Source organism: Arachis hypogaea, chromosome 17, assembly GCF_003086295.3.
Source record: "Arachis hypogaea cultivar Tifrunner chromosome 17, arahy.Tifrunner.gnm2.J5K5, whole genome shotgun sequence".
In the NCBI taxonomy this organism is placed as follows: Eukaryota; Viridiplantae; Streptophyta; class Magnoliopsida; order Fabales; family Fabaceae; genus Arachis; species Arachis hypogaea.
The window spans coordinates 89,744,889-89,764,001 of NC_092052.1; the positions used below are offsets into that span (position 1 = coordinate 89,744,889).

The 19,113-nt window shown below is 37.7% G+C and overlaps 1 protein-coding gene across 1 annotated transcript in view; it reads right to left on the reverse strand.

Annotated features, from left to right (window-relative positions):
- Nucleotides 1-16,070, reverse strand: part of LOC112763505 (zinc finger BED domain-containing protein RICESLEEPER 2-like) — a 40,115-nt gene extending 24,045 nt beyond the window's left edge. Inside the window, exon 1 of the mRNA XM_025809157.1 lies at nt 15,948-16,070. Coding sequence (XP_025664942.1) covers nt 15,948-16,070 — 123 coding nt within the window. The remainder of the gene's footprint in view (nt 1-15,947) is intronic.
- Between the last annotated feature and the right edge of the window lie 3,043 nt (nt 16,071-19,113).

Genomic DNA, 19,113 nt, shown 5'->3' on the forward strand with positions numbered 1-19,113 from the left:
GTTTTGATTGATTCCAAACCAAACAAAAATTCTCTTATCAAATTTGGCAGCATTGCCGGGGAGTTGCAATGGTGTAAAGTTAGTAGCTATTGTATATATGTTAATATGTAAATAGCTTGCTTTTTGGTTGTCTTTTGTTTTTGTTGATGGTTAAGAATGGGATCCCGGAGGACATTGCAAATTCTAGCATTGGTGGGAAAGTCAAGCACAAGCCACCATAGCAAGGGCTCTCCCAATTGTCTAACTTAAAGACATTAAATAAAAGTGCTTGGTAACTGAAAAACCCATATTTTATGATATATATTGTGTTCAATTCAAGAGATTTATTCAATCCTTCACCCACTTATTCATGTAAATTGCATGGTTTTACTTTCCCTTCCTTATTATGTGATATATGTGAAATACATGTTTCCTATGCTTTGAAATTATTTATTTTAATTACCCTTTATTACCATTCGATGCCGTGATTTGTGTGTTGAGAAGTTTCAGATCTTGTAAGGCAGGAATCACTTAAAGGATAGAAAGGAAACATACAAAAATGGAAGGAAAGCACAAAATGGAGTTTTTGAAGAAACTGGCAGCGACGCGAACGCATGGACGACGCGGCCGCATGCCCAGTGCGAAAAGGCAGCGACGCGAACGTGTGACTGACGCGGACGCGCGCCATGAGCAGAACACAGATGACGCGTACGCATGACCGAAGCAAACGCGTGATAAGGAAAACTTCAGATGACGCGACCGCGTGACCCACGCGGACGCGTGACAGACGCCACGCACCAGAAATTACAGAAAACGCTCCCAGCGATTTCTGAAACCCTTTTTGGCGCAGATCCAAGTACAGAAGGCACAGATTAGAGGTTATAAAGTGGGTGAATGCATCCATTCAAGGAAAGCTCTCCAATTATTCACTTTTCATAGTTTAGATGTAGTTTTTAGAGAGAGAGGTTCTCTCCTCTCTCTTAGGTTTTAGGATTAGGATTTCTTATTATTTCAAGTTAGTATTCGAACTCTTTATCAGGTTCAATGTTCCCTTTTTAATTACTTTGTCAATTTAATTTATGAACTCTTCTATGTTACATATGATTCTCTTAATTAATGTTATTTGAGGTATTTCAGTTTATGATTGCTTTCTTTTATTTATGTTACTGTTGCTTCCAATCTGAAGATATTTTTATTCGAGTAAGTTTACCTTTCCCCTTTTGGCCTTGGTTAAGTAATTGGTAACTCTTGAGTTATCAAACTCAACGTGATTGATAATTGTTGTCTTTGCTAATTGAATTGAACTTCAATAACTCCAGTCCTTTCTTACGAATTGACCAGGACCTGAGGCTCAAACTAATTAGTCACTTGACCTTCCTTTGCTTTAGTAAAGGCTAACTAAGTGAGATTAAAATTTAATTCTCATCAGCATTGATAGGGATAACTAGGATAGGACTTCCAAATTCTAATACCTTGCCAAGAGTTTATTTTACAGTTATTTATTTATTTTAATTGTCATTTAAATTACTTGTTACTTACTTTCAAAACCCCAATTTACAAAACTCATAACCAATAATAAGAACATAGCTCCCTGCAGTTCCTTGAAAAGACGACCCGAGGTTTAAATACTTCGGTTATCAATTTATTTAGGGGTTTTTTACTTGTGACAACCAAAACATTTGTGAGAAAGGACTTTTGTCGGTTTAGAAGCTATACCTACAACGAGGATTTATTCTGCGAATTTCTAGGTCATGCAAAAGTTCTCTCTTCAAAATGGCACCGTGATGCACGGAAAACTTGTCTCTCAACAAATTCCCCTTCGGCAAGTGTACCGAATTGTCGTCAAGTAAAACTCACAATAGAGTGAGGTCGAATCCCACAGAGATTAACGGATTAAGCAATCAATAGTTGATTGATTATCCTAGTTAGATGATTCAGATTTTGATGATGAGTAAAAAGGGAATGTAAATGGCATAAAAGTAAAGAAAGCAATAAAGTGGAGAAAAGTAAAATGGCAAGAAAAGTAAATGTAAGAACTAAAAATAAAATGAACATTGGGATCAAGAGATATTGCAATCCTCCGGATCAAGTTCATTCTCATCTCTACCTCAATCAATGCATTCATTGATCTCCTTGGCAATCTTAATTGATCGAATTCCAATTTCTTGGAATTCAATCTCTCAAATCTTGATCAATAGCCAATTCCTTGGTCAATTGCTCATGAGAAGAGATGAAGTATGGTCACTGATTATGCCACATGCATTTCCCAAATCAAGGATTAAAGTCACATATCCATCCACACCCAATTTGGTCCAGCATGAGAAAGCATTTCTAGCATGATATCTTCATTCCTCTTTCAAGGTTCAGAAGAGATCCAAGTATGAATAGTTTCTTTTCCAAGATAACTACCCAATTGGATGAAGATCGAAAGCTCTCTAGTAAAATCAAGAGGAAAGAAAGAAGAAGAAGAATAAGAACTACACTTAATCCATTGAATCACAATAGAGCTCTCTAACCCAATGTAAAGAGTTAGTTGATCATTACTCTACAAAAATAGAAAAGAAAGAAAGTGCAGAAAAGTAAATATGAAGATTCAAACTAAATTTGAAAATTCAACATTCATAAATGAAAATTACAACTAAAAGAAAGAGAAGGAAAAGTGTATGAGGGGAGGGAGTCCGAGGACCCCTCTTCAATCCCCCCTTCCAGAATTCCCCCCTTTTCAAGATTTGTCCAGCCTTTTCAAGATTTCTTTCAATGTAAAGACTAAGGCCTTTATATAGGCTCTCCTAAATTACAAAATGAAATTAAAAGCAAATTACAATTAAATGAAAATTCCTATTCTAGATGCTTCTTGTGGTCTTGATTGGTTGACAATTGTGGGCTTGCTTGCTTGAGCTTTCAAGTGGACTTGAAAGAGAGTGAGTCAAGTTGAGGTCCAGGTGCTAAAGTTAGTGCTAAAGTTAGCCACACTAATGCTACAAGTGTGGCATTAGTGTTAAAGTTATTGTGGCTAACGTTGCACTTGCTGCCCATTTGGTGTTTTTGGGGCTTAAAAGATGCCTCTTGTTTGTGCTACAATTTCATGCCCACTATAGAGTATTATATATAGTAGGAAATCTCTGAGTGTAAGCTTTCTAACACAACTAGAATCACCTCAATTGGACCTCCGTAGCTGAAGTTATACTCTTTTGAAGTGGACATGGTCGCTGGCATAGTTGCCAGCGTTACTGGAAAACTTGAGTGCCAATAACGCTAGTGATCAGGGCTTCATTATTGCCAGTTTCTGGAGCTCAAACTTAGTGTCCACCCCATACTATTATATATTGTTGGAAAGCCCTCGATGTCTACTTTCCAATGTTTTTGAAAGCGCATCATTTGGAGTTCTACAACTCGAGTTACACTTCTTGGAAGGTGAAGAGGTCAGCTGGCCTTAATACAGGTTGATACCATGTTCATCATTGCACTTTCAGGGCGGGTTTTCTCTCATAAATTTAGTATCAACCATGTAATGCCATATATGCTTGGAAAGTTCTGGAATCCTACTTTCTAATGCCACTAGAATCACCTCATTTGAAGTTTTGTGGCTCAAGTTATTCTTGTTTGAAGAAGGCATGGTCAGGCTGCCAAGTGGGACTTTTGCCCACGTTAACTACCACGTTAATCTAGTTAACGTGGAAGTTAATGTGGGTCTTTTTGCTTCGCCAACATTAGTGGAGATCACCTTTTCCACTAACTTTGGCATCTCCCTTTCCTTCCACATTAGTTCCCACGTTAATGTAGTTAACGTGGAAGCTAACGTGGGTCTTCTTGCTTCGAAAACGTTAGTGGCACTCACTTTTTCCATTAACGTTGGCATATACCCCTTTCGCAAGCGTTATTGGGGCACACCTTCCCCATTAACGTTGCTTGGTGCCTTTTGTCCCTTCGTTAGAGTTCACGTTAGTGTAGCTAACGTGACTCTTAACGTGGGTCTTCGTTCCATGCTCTCCTTCTTCAAAGTTAATGCCACTAACTTTTCTCACTAACGTTGTGGCTTTCCTTCCTTCCACGTTAGTGCCCACGTTAGTGTAACTAACGTAGCCACTAACGTGGCTCTTCTCTTCTTCTTTTGGCCTGAAATCAATCAAACAAAGTGCATCAAAGTCTTGCTCTTAATCATGGGATCATGCATCATCCAATTTATCATATAATTCGTGCAAAATTCTCATGAAATCATGTAAAGTGCACAATGTATGCTTGAATCAAGATGTAAGTGAATATCTACCCAAAACTAGCTTATTTTCTAAGAAAATGCGTGAAACTACCTTAAAAACAGTAAAGAAAAGGTCAGTGAAACTGGCCAAAATGCCCTGGCATCACAACACCAAACTTAAAGCTTGCTTGTCCCTAAGCAAGTATTGGAACAAGAGAATGATGAATGGAATGCCAAGAGAAATGAGTCATTCTTATGGAAGTCATGTCCCTGGTTTTATGGTGGTTTCATGCATAGCAACTTAGGTTCATTCCTGGCTTTCAGACCTTTATCATGTCCTAGAATACTCACTGTGATTGCATCCCATGAGACTTTTATTCATTGATCCTTTTGTTGTCATTTCAGGGCTTATTTTTGTTCTTAAGCTAAGTGCTCTGTAAGGGGGCAACTCTTTAAAATAAGCTTTCAGCCAACACTCCCGAACCAGTTGGTTCAAGGTGCTAGGTGTTGAAGCACCCCCTAAGGACTTACTTGCTCAAGTCTCTCCCCCATACATACACACCACAGGCACATAGTTTATTTATTTTCTTTTCTTGAGACCTTGGTGTCCAGCACCTCTTTGGGTTACTAAATGCTCTGTAGTGAGGGTTACTCTTGATAGTGGACTTTCAGCTGATAATCCCGAGTTAGTTAACCCAAGTTACCAAGTGATAAGGCACCCCTAAGAGCTTATTCATCCAAGTAGATCCCTCACACAAGAGCACCACAGACACATGCCTCAAGATTAAAACCATTGGTGCCTAGCCTTATTGCTTACTCTTTTTTTTTTCTTTTATTTTTCAACCTTTATTGTTCTTTCCCTTTTTCTTATTAGGATCTTCTTATTTAGCTAGTCTCATGGGGTGTGTTCAAAGCATATGATTCAGGACAGATAGTTGTCTTCCCACCTTGTGGTTGAACTAACTTAGCTAACTTATGACCACACCACAAAATCAGGAACTTACTCCATAGTATGAACTCTACTCTGGTCTTTTATAAAACACTCATTCTCTTTTCATTTGATTCAAAAGGGACAAGCATACTAGTAAGCAAAGTAAGGATGCAGTAATAACATTCAGACTAGAAAACACAGCCTTAATCAATAAAAAGTTTAAAAGACAGAATTGATATGCTTATTCACAAGGAGAAAGCACACATACATACAAAGAACATAGAAGACAATCATGCAAATTAAAGTGCTGGAAATAAGTAAGAGGAGAAAGAAACTTTACCACCTTGTATTTTATCTTCATTGTTGTTGCCCTTTTCCTCCTATTCTTCCCCTTCCCACACCAGACATAGAATGATTGCTTATACTCAAGCAACAATTAAAACAGTGGTGACGGGGTTTATGATGGATCATGAATGTCTTAAAATAAAGTGTGAGTATGCATGTGTTTCAGCAAGCAAGATTATGAATCACAACAAAAGCACAAGAAGTAAAACAGAGACAATTTTGATTGCATTAATAAGTGGTGTTGGCATGGTACTTTGCATGAAAGTTAAGTGGCAACACCAAACTTAGTGTGCCACTGTCAATCTAGAATGTTGCAAGTACCCAGTGAAGATTGAAATTCAAATTGTTGCATGGCAACACCAAACTTAGAGTGCAATCATATGCCAAATTATTGAAAGTAAACTAAGCAAAGCAAGGAAATGTTACCTACGGTTGGGTTGCCTCCCAACAAGCGCTCTTTTAATGTCATTAGCTTGACATGTTGTTCACGACTTTCTTCCTCTTCTTCCAGTTTGTTAAGAGGAATGACCTCAAGAGGAAAGAGGAGCCAGTTAATGCCCCTTATTTTGAGTGCCTCTCCCCAGCAAGCCTTCTTTTGTTGTTAGCTTGAGTAAACTTGCTTGTTGGGGTAGGGGTGGGATGGCTTTTGGTTGACCTTTTCTTCTTCATGAATATTGTCCTTCTTTTCTTGGTCACCATCCTTTTGTTAGTGTCTATGTTGATTGCCTTTACCACCTTGATTTCAGGATTTGGGTATTGTATGATGGGTGGAGCATCCTCTTCATCAAGAACTTCTTGAATTGGTGGTTCAATGAACTCACCCTCTATGCAACTCTCTATTTCATTGGAGTGTGGGCTCCCTTGATTGACTTCCTCCCTTATTCTTGATCTTTGAATGAACTCCTCTATTTTTGGAGAGAGTGAAGTGGTCTCTCTTTGTGATCTCAGCTCTTCAATGAATTGTTCTTCAGAATAGAGTTGTGCATTCTCCCTCAATTTTTCTTCATGGTCCCTTTTTGCTATTTTCTCCTCTTCGATTGTTTTTATTATTTCTTTAAGGAGGAGTTCTATCCTAGTGAGTCTCTCCTCTACTCTACTTTTTCTGAGTTCTTCAATGATAAGTTCCACCCTAGCAAGTTTATCTAAAGGAGGTTGTGTAGATTGTAATGGTTGGGCGGGGTTGGCTTGTGAATGGCATTGGATGTTTTGTGGTTGTGTGTTCTGAAAGTGGTATGACTCTTGTGGGTAGTGGATTGAGTTTTGTGGATGGTGAAATGAATTGTATGGATTTTGGATAGACTTTTGTGCTGAGGCATACTCAAATGATGAAGAATTTAGGCATGTAAAACTTGGAGGTGAGGTTGTATAATTGAGAGGTGATGGCTCTTGATGAATGGGGTATGAATGAGTGAAATCTCTTTGATTATGATCTTCCCAGCCACAACTTGAGTAGTGATTAATTTCACCAAATTATGGACCATTCTATGGCTCTGGAAAGTACCCCATTTCATGTTCTTGATACTCCCACCCACCATGAGCATAGTAAAGTGAATCATTATGTGGTGGTGGAGAGTTTCCCATGAAATATGATTGACTAAAATATGATGGATGCTCCTTTCATTCCTGCAGAAAGCTTTGTCTCAAACAATAATCACCAAAAGAAATTGGAATCTCCATTGTCACAGATGAGGAAATTCCCAGTGAGGCAATATCACAAACAGTTAGTTAGCAAAAGAAAATAAAGAAGCAAAAGAAAATAAAGACAAAAGAAAAGTGTCTAATCTAGTAAATCAATCAACCGGTAGTTTGTTAATCACAATTAATCCCCGACAACGGCGCCATAAACTTGATGCACGGAAAACTTGTCTCTCAACAAATTCCCCTTCGGCAAGTATACCGAATTGTCATCAAGTAAAACTCACAATAGAGTGAGGTCGAATCCCACAAAGATTAACAGATTAAGCAATCAATAGTTGATTGATTATCCTAGTTAGACGATTCAGATTTCGATGATGAGTAAAAAGGGAATGTAAATGGCATAAAAGTAAGGAAAGCAATAAAGTGCAGAAAAGTAAAATGGCAAGAAAAGTAAATGTAAGAACTAAAAATAAAATGAACATTGGGATCAAGAGATATTGTAATCCTCCGGATCAAGTTCATTCTCATCTCTTCCTCAATCAATGCATTCATTGATCTCCTTGGCAATCTTAATTGATCGAATTCCAAGAACTCTCAAATCTTGATCAATAACCAATTCCTTGGTCAATTGCTCATGAGAAGAGATGAAGTATGGTCACTGATTATACCACATGCATTTTCCAAATCAAGTGTTGGAAGAATTATAGTCACATATCCATCCACACCCAATTTGGTCCAGCATGAGAAAGCATTTCTAGCATGATCTCTTCATTCCTCTTTCAAGGTTCAGAAGAGATCCAAGTATGAATAGTTTCTTTTCCAAGATAACTACCCAATTGGATGAAGATCGAAAGCTCTCTAGTAAAATCAAGAGGAAAGAAAGAAGAAGAAGAATAAGAACTACACTTAATCCATTGAATCACAATAGAGCTCTCTAACCCAATGTAAAGAGTTAGTTGATCATTACTCTACAAAAATAGAAAAGAAAGAAAGTGCAGAAAAGTAAATATGAAGATTCAAACTAAATTTGAAAATTCAACATTCATAAATGAAAATTACAACTAAAAGAAAGAGAAGGAAAAGTGTATGAGGGGAGGGAGTCCGAGGACCCCTCTTCAATCCCCCCTTCCAGAATTCCCCCCTTTTCAAGATTTGTCCAGACTTTTCAAGATTTCTTTCAATGTAAAGACTAAGGCCTTTATATAGGCTCTCCTAAATTACAACATGAAATTAAAAGCAAATTACAATTAAATGAAAATTCCTATTCTAGATGCTTCTTGTGGTCTTGATTGGTTGACAATTGTGGGCTTGCTTGCTTGAGCTTTGAAGTGGACTTGAGAGAGAGTGAGTCAAGTTGAGGTCCAGGTGCTAAAGTTAGTGCTAAAGTTAGCCACACTAATGCTACAAGTGTGGCGTTAGTGCTAAAGTTATTGTGGCTAACGTGGCACTTGCTGCCCAGTTGGTGTTTTTAGGGCTTAAAAGATGCCTCTTATTTGTGCTCCAATTTCATGCCCATTATAGAGTATTATATATAGTTGGAAAGCACTGAATGTCAGCTTTCTAACACAACTAGAATCACCTCAATTGGACCTCCGTAGCTCAAGTTATGCTCCTTTGAAGTGGACATGGTCGCTGGCATAGTTGCCAGCATTACTGGAAAACTTGAGTGCCAATAACGCTAGCGATCAGGGCTTCATTATTGCCATTTTCTGGAGCTCAAAATTAGTGTCCACTGATGTGCGGAAAACGATCTGACACAAAACTCACCGGCAAGTGCACCGGGTCGCATCAAGTAATAATAACTCACGGGAGTGAGGTCGATCCCACAGGGATTGAAGGATTGAGCAATTTTAGTATAGTGGTTGATTTAGTCAAGCGAATCAAGATTTGGTTGAGAGATTTGTGATTTGCAGAATTTAAATTGCATAGAAAGTAAAGGGAATGGGTAAATTGCATTGAATTTAAAGAGAACTGAAATTTAAAGTGCTGAATCTTAAAGAACAAGAAATTAAATGGCAGAAACTTAGAACGTAAGAAATGTAAATTACAGAATCTTAAAGTGCAAGAAATGTAAATGGCTTGAATTGTAAAGGGAATTGGGAATTGGATTTGCAGAAATTAAACAAGGCAAAGTAAAATTCAACAAACATAAGAGTGGAAGATGAATTGGATTGAATCGGATCTTGAAACAGAAATGTAAATGAGCTTGAAAGCAGTAAACAGAGAATGTAAAATGATAATTCAGATCTCAGGACCCAAGAGACTAGATAACCAAGTCTAGATCTCAATGCCTTCCTAGATCCAACAAGAACAATTGCAAAGGAATTGTAAATTGTAAATTGCAGAGAAAGTAGAAGACAGAAGCAATTAACCAAAATGGAAATTCAATTGTGCAGTAAAGAAACAGAGAGGTCTCAGGATGAGATTGAAACAGAATTCCTTCAATTCTCCAACCCAAGATCCAAGACAATTGTAATTGAAATTGAAAGCAAGAAAACTAAGAGGAAGGGAATTCAATTCTCCTTCCCCGAGACTTAGAAATTAAAATTCACTCCACACCAAAAGCTCTCCGAAAACTCTCTATGAAAACTAAAAGAAAAGCTCCCTGAAAACTTAAATCCTATGCTATTTATACACTTTCTTCAAATGGTCTTCAAGCCTTCAATTGGGCCTTTGCTCTTGATGGAATTGGGTTGATAGAGGCCTTGGTTGATTGCTCTTTGAGTTTGGAGAAGAACCGAAGTGAACCGGGTTTGGAATCATGAAAGCTTGAGTAAAAGTTTGAGGCAAACTTTTACTCAAACTTTTCATATCAGCCACCCCATCTTTGCTGCTACTAACGTTTGAGCCAAATTTTGGGGTCATACTTTTGCTCAAACGTTGGCTCCCCTTTGCACACTCATGGCGCCAACGTTTGCCAAAAAGTTTGAGGCAAATGTTGGCGCAAGCTTTTGCTCTCCAGGGTGTGTTGTTCATGGCGCCAACGTTTGCCAAAAAGTTTGAGGCAAACGTTGGCGCAAACTTTTGCTCTCCAGGGTGTTGATTTGTGATGCCAAAAGTTTGCCAAAAAGTTTGAGGCAAACTTTTGCTCAAGCTTTTTGCCCAAAAGTTTGCTCAAAAGTTTGAGGCAAACTTTTGGTCAAGCTTTTTGCTCCCTGGTTCGTTTTCACTTATTCCAAAAGTTTGAGCTAAAGTTTGAGGCAAACGTTTTCTCAAAATTTTTGTCCTCTCTTCCTCCTAGCCAGTCCTTCTTGCTTCAACCTTTCTCCAAGCTTTCTTCACCTATCATTAATCAACCAAACACATCAAAGCTATGCTCAAAATCATGAGATATTCATTCTTTCGTAATATGTGACAATTATAGCACAAAACCTCATGAAATTGCATTAATTCATCTATGGTTGATTAAATCAAAGGAAGCATGAAAATCTACCCAATTGGCTTGCTTGTGGCTCAAGAAAGTGCATAATTCAATTGAAAACATAAGAAAAAGGCTAGTGAAACTAGGCTAAGATGACTTGTCATCATCCACCCCATACTATTATATATTGTTGGAAAGCCCTGGATGTCTACTTTTCAATGCTATTGGAAGCACATCATTTGGAGCTCTACAACTCGAGTTACACTTCTTGGAAGGTGAAGAGGTCAGCTGGCTTTAATACAGGTTGATACCATGTTCATCATTGCACTTTCAAGGCGGGTTTTCTCTCTCAAATTTAGTGTCAACCATTTAATGCCATATATGCTTGGAAAGTTCTGGAATCCTACTTTCCAATGCCACTGGAATCACCTCATTTGGAGTTTTGTGGCTCAAGTTATTCTTGTTTGAAGAAGGCATGGTCAGGCTGCCAAGTGGGACTTTTGCCCACGTTAACTACCACGTTAATCTAGTTAACGTGGATCTTTTTGCTTCGCCAACGTTAGTGGAGATCACCTTTTCCACTAACTTTGGCATCTCCCTTTCCTTCCACGTTAGTTCCCACGTTAATGTAGTTAACGTGGAAGCTAATGTGGGTCTTCTTGCTTCGAAAACGTTAGTGGCACTCACTTTTTCCACTAATGTTGGTATATACCCCTTTCGCAAGCGATATTGGGGCTCACCTTCCCCATTAACGTTGCTTGGTGCCTTTTGTCCCTTCGTTAGAGTTCACGTTAGTGTAGCTAACGTGACTCTTAACGTGGGTCTTCGTTCAATGCTCTCCTTCTTCAAAGTTAATGCCACTAACTTTTCTCACTAACGTTGTGGCTTTCCTTCCTTCCACGTTAGTGCCCATGTTAGTGTAACTAACGTAGCCACTAACGTGGCTCTTCTCTTCTTCTTTTGGCCTGAAATCAATCAAACAAAGTGCATCAAAGTCTTGCTCTTAATCATGGGATCATGCATCATCCAATTTATCATATAATTCATGCAAAATTCTCATGAAATCATGTAAAGTGCACAATGTATACTTGAATCAAGATGTAAGTGAATATCTACCCAAAACTAGCTTATTTTCTAAGAAAATGCATGAAACTACCTTAAAAACAGTAAAGAAAAGGTCCGTGAAACTGGCCAAAATGCCCTGGCATCACACCGTTGTCGGGGAATTACAAACGTTTGCCTTATTATTTGTTATTGTACATATTTTTTCTTTTATTTGTTTATTTGTCTTTGTTTTTCCCTTTTTATTTTTATTAGCTACTATGAATTCTCACCCCTCTCGCTTTGAGTTTGGTTCTAATATTGTTGAAGGAAACGGAAGTTATAGCAGGAACATGCACCAAGGTCAGAACAATCAAAGATGGATGGAGCCACGAGGACTTGATCAACCCTTTAGGCAACAACACCCTCCACAATATCACAGACGAGGACCACTTTACAATGCATACCAAGCTAATTGATATGGTGGACAACCTTGTAACTACCAACAAGCCCCACCCTGTGCCTATAGACCATCCTCTCAACATAACTTTGAGCCACCACACTCACAAGCTCCTTTTCACCATTCACCACCATATAATCCTCATTTACCCCAATTCTAATCCAATTACTCCCAAACTCCATCACTTCCCTATGTACCATGTCCAAATCCATCACCTCGAGAATCACAGGCTCGCCTCAAGGAAACAGTAGATCAACTTCATACAACCCTTCATCAGCTGGAGCAAGCAATACATCAATTATCTTCCAGATGTTTAGACCCTCAAGGAACTCCAATAGCTTTATGTGGAGAATCTAATGACGAACGTAGCATAAAGGAGACACTAGAAACCCCAGTGGGCAGTAATGAGCATAACTTTGTCTTGAAAAAATTGGAGGAAGCTCAAATTATCCAAGAAGAAGAAGTACTGATTGAAGATTTAGGAGATGCTGAACCTCCATGGGAATCCAGAGTTGTGAAAAATTCCGTCAAGGACGTTACAATTAATGCTAAGGAGTGTAGTGCACAACCCCCAAAGCAGGTATTTCATGAAGAACTAGACGGAATAACCCAAGACGCACATTTTCTTGATGATGATAGTCTCAAGTCAAGTTCTCCTAGTAATGAACTTGCTTCCGCAAGTGAATTCTCTGAGATTGAAGAACCTTATCCAAGTGAATACGAAGATGATGCGGAGGTAGATTTCTCTCAACCTCCAGCTTATGACTTAAGTGATGAGGAAGACATAGAAGACTTTGATCAGGACACAGTTGCATTTGAAGAAGTTTGCAAGGAAATAGAGGAATTCGTAGAAGATTACAAGGGAGTAGAACTTACAGAACCACTGGAAACACCTATCCCAAGGCCATTACCACCTAATACAAGCTTCAAGTGGGTACAATCCTTAACCTTTATCTTTACTTTTCCACTTGAATATGGTTTGCTTGAAACAGATGGCCAGCTTAGAGCTCTCTGCGGCTTTAAGAGTAAGAGGGAAATGGCTCGTACTCAGAGCTGGTGTGCAAGATTCAACAAGATTCCATGCTTCAATTCAAAGCGCACGGATTGGTATCATGTTCAATCGAATGGATCTCGGAAGACGTTTGGTCATCTTGGTGAGAATCTAATTTCTAAACCGCCTGGATGGAAAAATATAATTCAAGACGAAGGTAGATTTAAAAGCAAAGTTTGGGATCCTGGAAAATATTCTGATATTCGTCACCCCAGAAGCCTGACAATCTGTTTGAAGCTGCTCAGAAGCTTTACATGCCTAGTTTGGGACCCCGGAGGCTGTTGGCATTCCAAACATTGATGGAGATTTCTGCATGAATTTAAGCATAAGCCACCATAACAGAAAGCTCATCCAATGTCCAACTTAAGGACTTTAACTAAAAGTGCTAGGTGGGAGACAACCCACCATGGTATAGTCGTTTCTTTTTCAATTTTTATTTCGTACTATTTGATTTTATGTTATGTTATTTTTATTGAACCTGGATGTTATTCATAGCATTTGCATTAGCATTGCATACTGCATCATTGCATACCTGCATCTAAAAAAAAAAGGAAGGCGTGCGACGCGATCACATCGCTAAAGCGTTTGCGTTAGTTGCGAAAAACTCCTCCCACGTGTCCACATTAATCATGCGAATGCGTGATCTGGAAATCGGCGTAAAAATCCAAAGCCCAGAAATCTGGGCTGGAATCGTGCGGCTGTTGTGAGTTTAGCACAAAACGGCCCACGCGTTTGCGTTTATGATGCGAACACATCACTTGCAAAATACCCATCCCACGCGAAAGCGTGAGTGACGCGTTCACGTCGCGTGGATTGCACAACACCCCAAAGGAGACAGAGAGTTGCGCTGAAACGACGCTGGAATTGTGCGTTTAGCACAATTTCCAGCGACGCGGTCGCATGCCTCACGTGACCGCGTCATGCATCCTTTTACCCATTCCATGCGATTGCGTCAACCCCCCGTCCACCCTAGCCACGCGACCGCGTGGCCCACGCGTTCGCGTGGATTCAAATTCACTAACCCCCAGTGACGCGAAACCCTACCCGTCGCGCTCCCCATTCCCCTTCTTCTCCCTTCCTTCTCTGTAACCCTTCTTCTCCCTAGCCCATCCTTCAAGTGATGACACTCCTTAACACCCAGCTTGAGTGAGCATCGAGGACGATGCTTTATTTTAAGTGTGGGGAGGTCGCCATCCCTGGCGTATTTCTTTTTGGTGAACCACTACGGACTCTTTCTATCTTATTTTGTTTATTTTTCTATATTTTTATCTTTATTTTTACTTTTCAGTACTTATACACTGTTCTTTTGCTGTATTTTTACTTTATTTCCGTATTTTGCTCTTTAGTTTATATTTTAGCCATTTAGTTTAATTGCAATTCTAACTTATTAGTTATAGAATATGTGGATTAATTAGTATAGTTTACCCTTTTAGCATATGATAGTTTGGTTTGAATTGAAAATAAAAAGGAAGTAAAATAGAGACTTTAACATAATCAAAAACAATCCACACACCTTGTATATAGAACATAACATGTTAGTTAGTTAACAACATTTCATCAAGGAGGAACACTAAATCTTTAAAGCCACCCAAAAAAAAACAAAAAAAATTTTTACATTGAGAATAATGGGAACTCTTAATTTTTACTTGCATGACATGTATAACTGATATATGATTTTTGAGCTAGAGAACACACAGCCTGTGAGTTTTGAGCTTAATTATATGGTTACATTCAAACCATAATTTTTATTCCTGTGTGTTTCACCATTCTCTTTATTCTGATGTTCTTTGCTTTGTTTTAATCTATATGTCCATTTATAGAGTATAGATACATACTAAGAGATGATTGAGGCCATCATATGAATTTTTCCTCACTTATCCCAAATTAGCCTACCTCTTACATCACCCTTGTTAGCCCCCTTGTTAGCCCCCCTTGAGCTTTTTAATCCCCTCTTGTTCTATAAACCACATTACTAGCCTTAAGCAGAAAAATAAAATAAAAATCCCAAGTTGAATACTTAGTTAGCTTAAGATAGAAATTGTGTATTGTTTAAGTGTGGGGAACTTTATGGGAACATGGATGATAGAAACAAGTAGGAAGTTAAAAAGAATAAGATGTTTCAAATAAAATTTTAGGAAGCATGCTCATGTGAAATGTAACAACCCTAGTTTTTGAAAATAAAATAATTAGTTATTTGTGATTTATTTTAAGAAAATTATTTTACTAAAGGTAATTAAATATATTTTCATGATAATTGAAGTTTAAATTAATTAGAATTCTTATATAATTTTTATTGAATATTTGATATAATTGAAATTATAATGTTAGTAATTGAAAAATAAGAAAGAATTGTACCGTTCAATTTAAGTAATTTTTATTATGAATGAATTATGTTCTATTTTATTAACTTATACTCTTAGAGATTAATTTACTAGAAATAATTAGTTTGATTTTTATAAATAGTTTAAGTTTAAGTTAATTAATGTTTAAGTACAATTTTTGTTATAATTAGTTATTCTACACAAATTGAAATTAGAGTTTTGATAATAGAAATATAATAAAAAGTTATATCATTCAATTTGAATAATTATTATTGAGTTTAAACTATATTTTATAATTATATGATTAATATGCTTATTTTATAATTTAAACTAGAAATAATTAATTCAAATTAGCAATATGTTGATAAATAATGTTTCTAAATATTTTTAATAGAGTACATTTGATTTTAAAATAACTCTACCCTTCAATTTTATCAAAATATCTATTCATACCTATCCTTTTTATTTTATAAAATCCTAATTTCCAATCCCAAATTCCCAAATTGAATCAGAAACCCTAATTCCCAAATCCCAAAAACCCTAACCCTAACTCCCTCACCACACTCAGCCGCACCCCCATTTCTCCCCTTCTTTTCCTAAACGTAAAAATCACACACGCACACACAGAGAGGAGACCGGAGGAAGAGATAGCGCCGGCAGAAGGGAAGAAGAGCGTCGCCGGCCTGGTACCACCATCGCCGTCGAGCTGCTGCGCAGTGCCGTCCCGTCCATGGAGCCGAGCCCGCATTGCCGTCGTTCATTCGCGCCCTGCCGCCACCGAACTCGCCGCCTAGCCGTCGTCATTTCACTACCCAGCCACCATGGCATCGCTGCCTACTGCCGCCGAACCTATTCCGCCGCCAAACCGATTATCGCGTTCTGCTGCACGCCGTCACGGAGGAAGACCAAAACCCAGGGAGAGGGCCACACGAGGAGAGGTCGGCGTCGCCATTACCTAAAGCCCGTGTCGCCGTCGAGCCCGCCGAGCAGAAGCTTCCATGGCCGTTGCCGTTGAGCTCACAAGTGGGAGAGAAAGAGTTCGCAGGTGAGAGAGGAAGGTATTGCGCCACCGTTCGTTGTTGTTCAGCCACCGCCAGGCCTTGTCGTCGCCGGGGTTACCACCGCCGCGTGCCACCGCCGCTTCTCACTGCCGAGGGGAAGCCTTGTCTACGTTGCTGCCTCAGTCATCGGTGAGTTGTGCACCGCCACCAGTTTCGAAGACAGCGCCAGCCTTGTTCTGATTTCAATTCTCCTATTTTTGAAATTGTAACGCTTTAAATCTTGCTCTGTTTTTATCTTGTTCCTCTGTTCCTTCCTGGCTTAATTATAGAATTATGGATTACTGTTTTAGTCGTTGCTGGTTTACTGTTCGAAAAAGGCATAATTGATGCTGAGATCGTTGTTGTTCTTGCTCTGAGAGAACTGATGTCACCGTTGCTGCTGTTGGTTCCGAATCCTATTACATTGATTCTGGTTTGCTCTTCTCCTTGGTTCTGACCTATTTGGCACGTTTTATTTTGTCACTTTTAATTGCCATGTTCTTGTTTTAATTCAATTCTGGTCTTTGAATTGTTTTGAATCTTCCAGAGCTATGTTTGCTTTTGATTCTTACCCAATTCGAATCCTTGTCTCGCTGCAACCATCGTCACTGCCATAAGAGATTGACAATGCTGCTGCCATACAAATTAATAGAGAAGGGAGTTTCCACGTTTAATCTATGTGAATTCAACTAATCGAGGTAGGGGATTTTATTTGAAATTAACAGCTTTTAACTTATGAATGCCAAAGAGGTTTAGTGAGTAATTACAAATAATTCATAAATATGATTAATTGATAGGAATAAGCTTGGTTTGAAGTTGTAAAATTTGGATTAAGTTTGGTATTGAGATAATATTCTAAATTGGTTTATTGAGTTTAGTTTATGGCTGTGAATGTTACTAGGTTTTGTTATCGTGAGTAATTAACTTGACAAGATTAATTTTGGTTAATGCTGTGACTGATATTGGTTTTCTAATTTTGATGGATTTGTTGGAAATTCTAGTCTTATGTGATATTGCTGAATTGGTTGAAATCTGGTTGTGAACTGTATTTTGAATTACTGATTTTTATGATGAGTTGGCTGAGATTCTGATCTTGAATAAGTTATTTTGAATTATTTGATCTTGAATGGCTGTAAAATGAACTTGTGTTGGGTTGGAATTGGTTGAAATGTGGCTGTAAGTGGTGATTTTTCTGAGTTATGATTTGAATTAAATGTGGTTGTGAACGGTGATTAAACTGGTGCTATTTACTAAATTAAAATATGTTGAGTTAATTATAAAGAAAAACTAACATGTTGATGATTGATGAATTGAGTTTGAATTGTGATTGGTTTTTTTGTGGTGAATGATTAACTGGTGATACTGATTTTGATTTGAGGCTGTAACTATTTCCGATTTTCTGATTGTTTGGAATTACTGAGAATCCTGTTATTTGATTATGTTGAGCTGCTTGCCATAGGCTGGTTTGCTTGATGGTTGCAAATTGACTGAAATTATGATCTTTGACGGATTTATATTGAATTGAATGATGTTATTTGATATATTGTAACGGTAGTGGATTTGGTTGGTGACTGATTGAAGAATGGTTTTGGAAAATTAGTTATGAGTTTTTAAAGTTAGACTAGTTAACTTTTAAAATAAATGATGACTGGGTGAAATTCTGATTTTAATTGATGAAAGGATGTTAGTTCCTAAACTGAATTATGATGAGATAATTATTGAGAATCTGTTATGATAATTGCTAATGAACAGATGGAGAATTGATTGAGTTTAACTTGAAAGGATTTTATGACTTATGAATTTAGTTGTGAATTGATGAGATTGGAGTTGGATTGATGGATTAGTTGGAATTGTGGAGTATGATTGACTTGCTAATTATTATGAATTGTGAATTTCTGGTTGATTGAGAATTGCCCGTTTGAAAATTGTTAAGAAAAGGGCTGGTGATTTGTGGAGAAAGAGGGAACCCGTAAGGGTGGTTAAGTCCGAGTTTTAGGGGAGGTGCTGTTGAAATTATATAAAAACCTGAGGTTTCATTTGAAAAGTTATTTTAGAAGCTTTGAATTTGGAAAATTATATTACTTGAGCTTTATTTAGTTTAGAAAAGAATTAAAATATTTTGAGTTCAATTTACCAAGGAAAGGAATTATGTTTCGAACTTGAATTATTTAAGAAAGAAATTATGTTTTGAATTTGATTCAATATAGAAAGAGTTATGTTTTGGGCTTGAAATAAAGAATTACCTTTTTAGAAATTTGGTGAAATAATAATATTTGAATTTGAATAGTAAGAGAGATGATTTTTGAATCTTTGTGAAGTTAGTGAACTTGAGAAAGAGTTCTATTCGATTATTTCCAAAGAGAGGTTATGTTTTGAAAAGTGTTTAATGAATTTAAAATAAATGATTTTTCTTGAGTCTTTCGATAGAGAACCAAACTGAAAAATAGTTTTAGAGTTGGCTTGAGTCAAGATTGCTAAAGTAGAGATTATGACTGGCTTGATGGTTAAGATTTTTATGGATAAATGCCTGAGAAAGTTAAGAAAGGTTTAAAGAAAAATGTTAAGAACTCAAAGGGAAAAAGAGAATGACGAATTGATATGTGGATTGTTGCGTTTTAGAAAGGATAATGAAAAGTGATAAAAGGCGGAAAAACCCCACGAACTGTTAGTTGTTTAACTACGCGGGAAAAGCCCACGAATTGATAATTGGTTAAAATCGGGAAGTACCTACGAACTGAATGATCATTGATC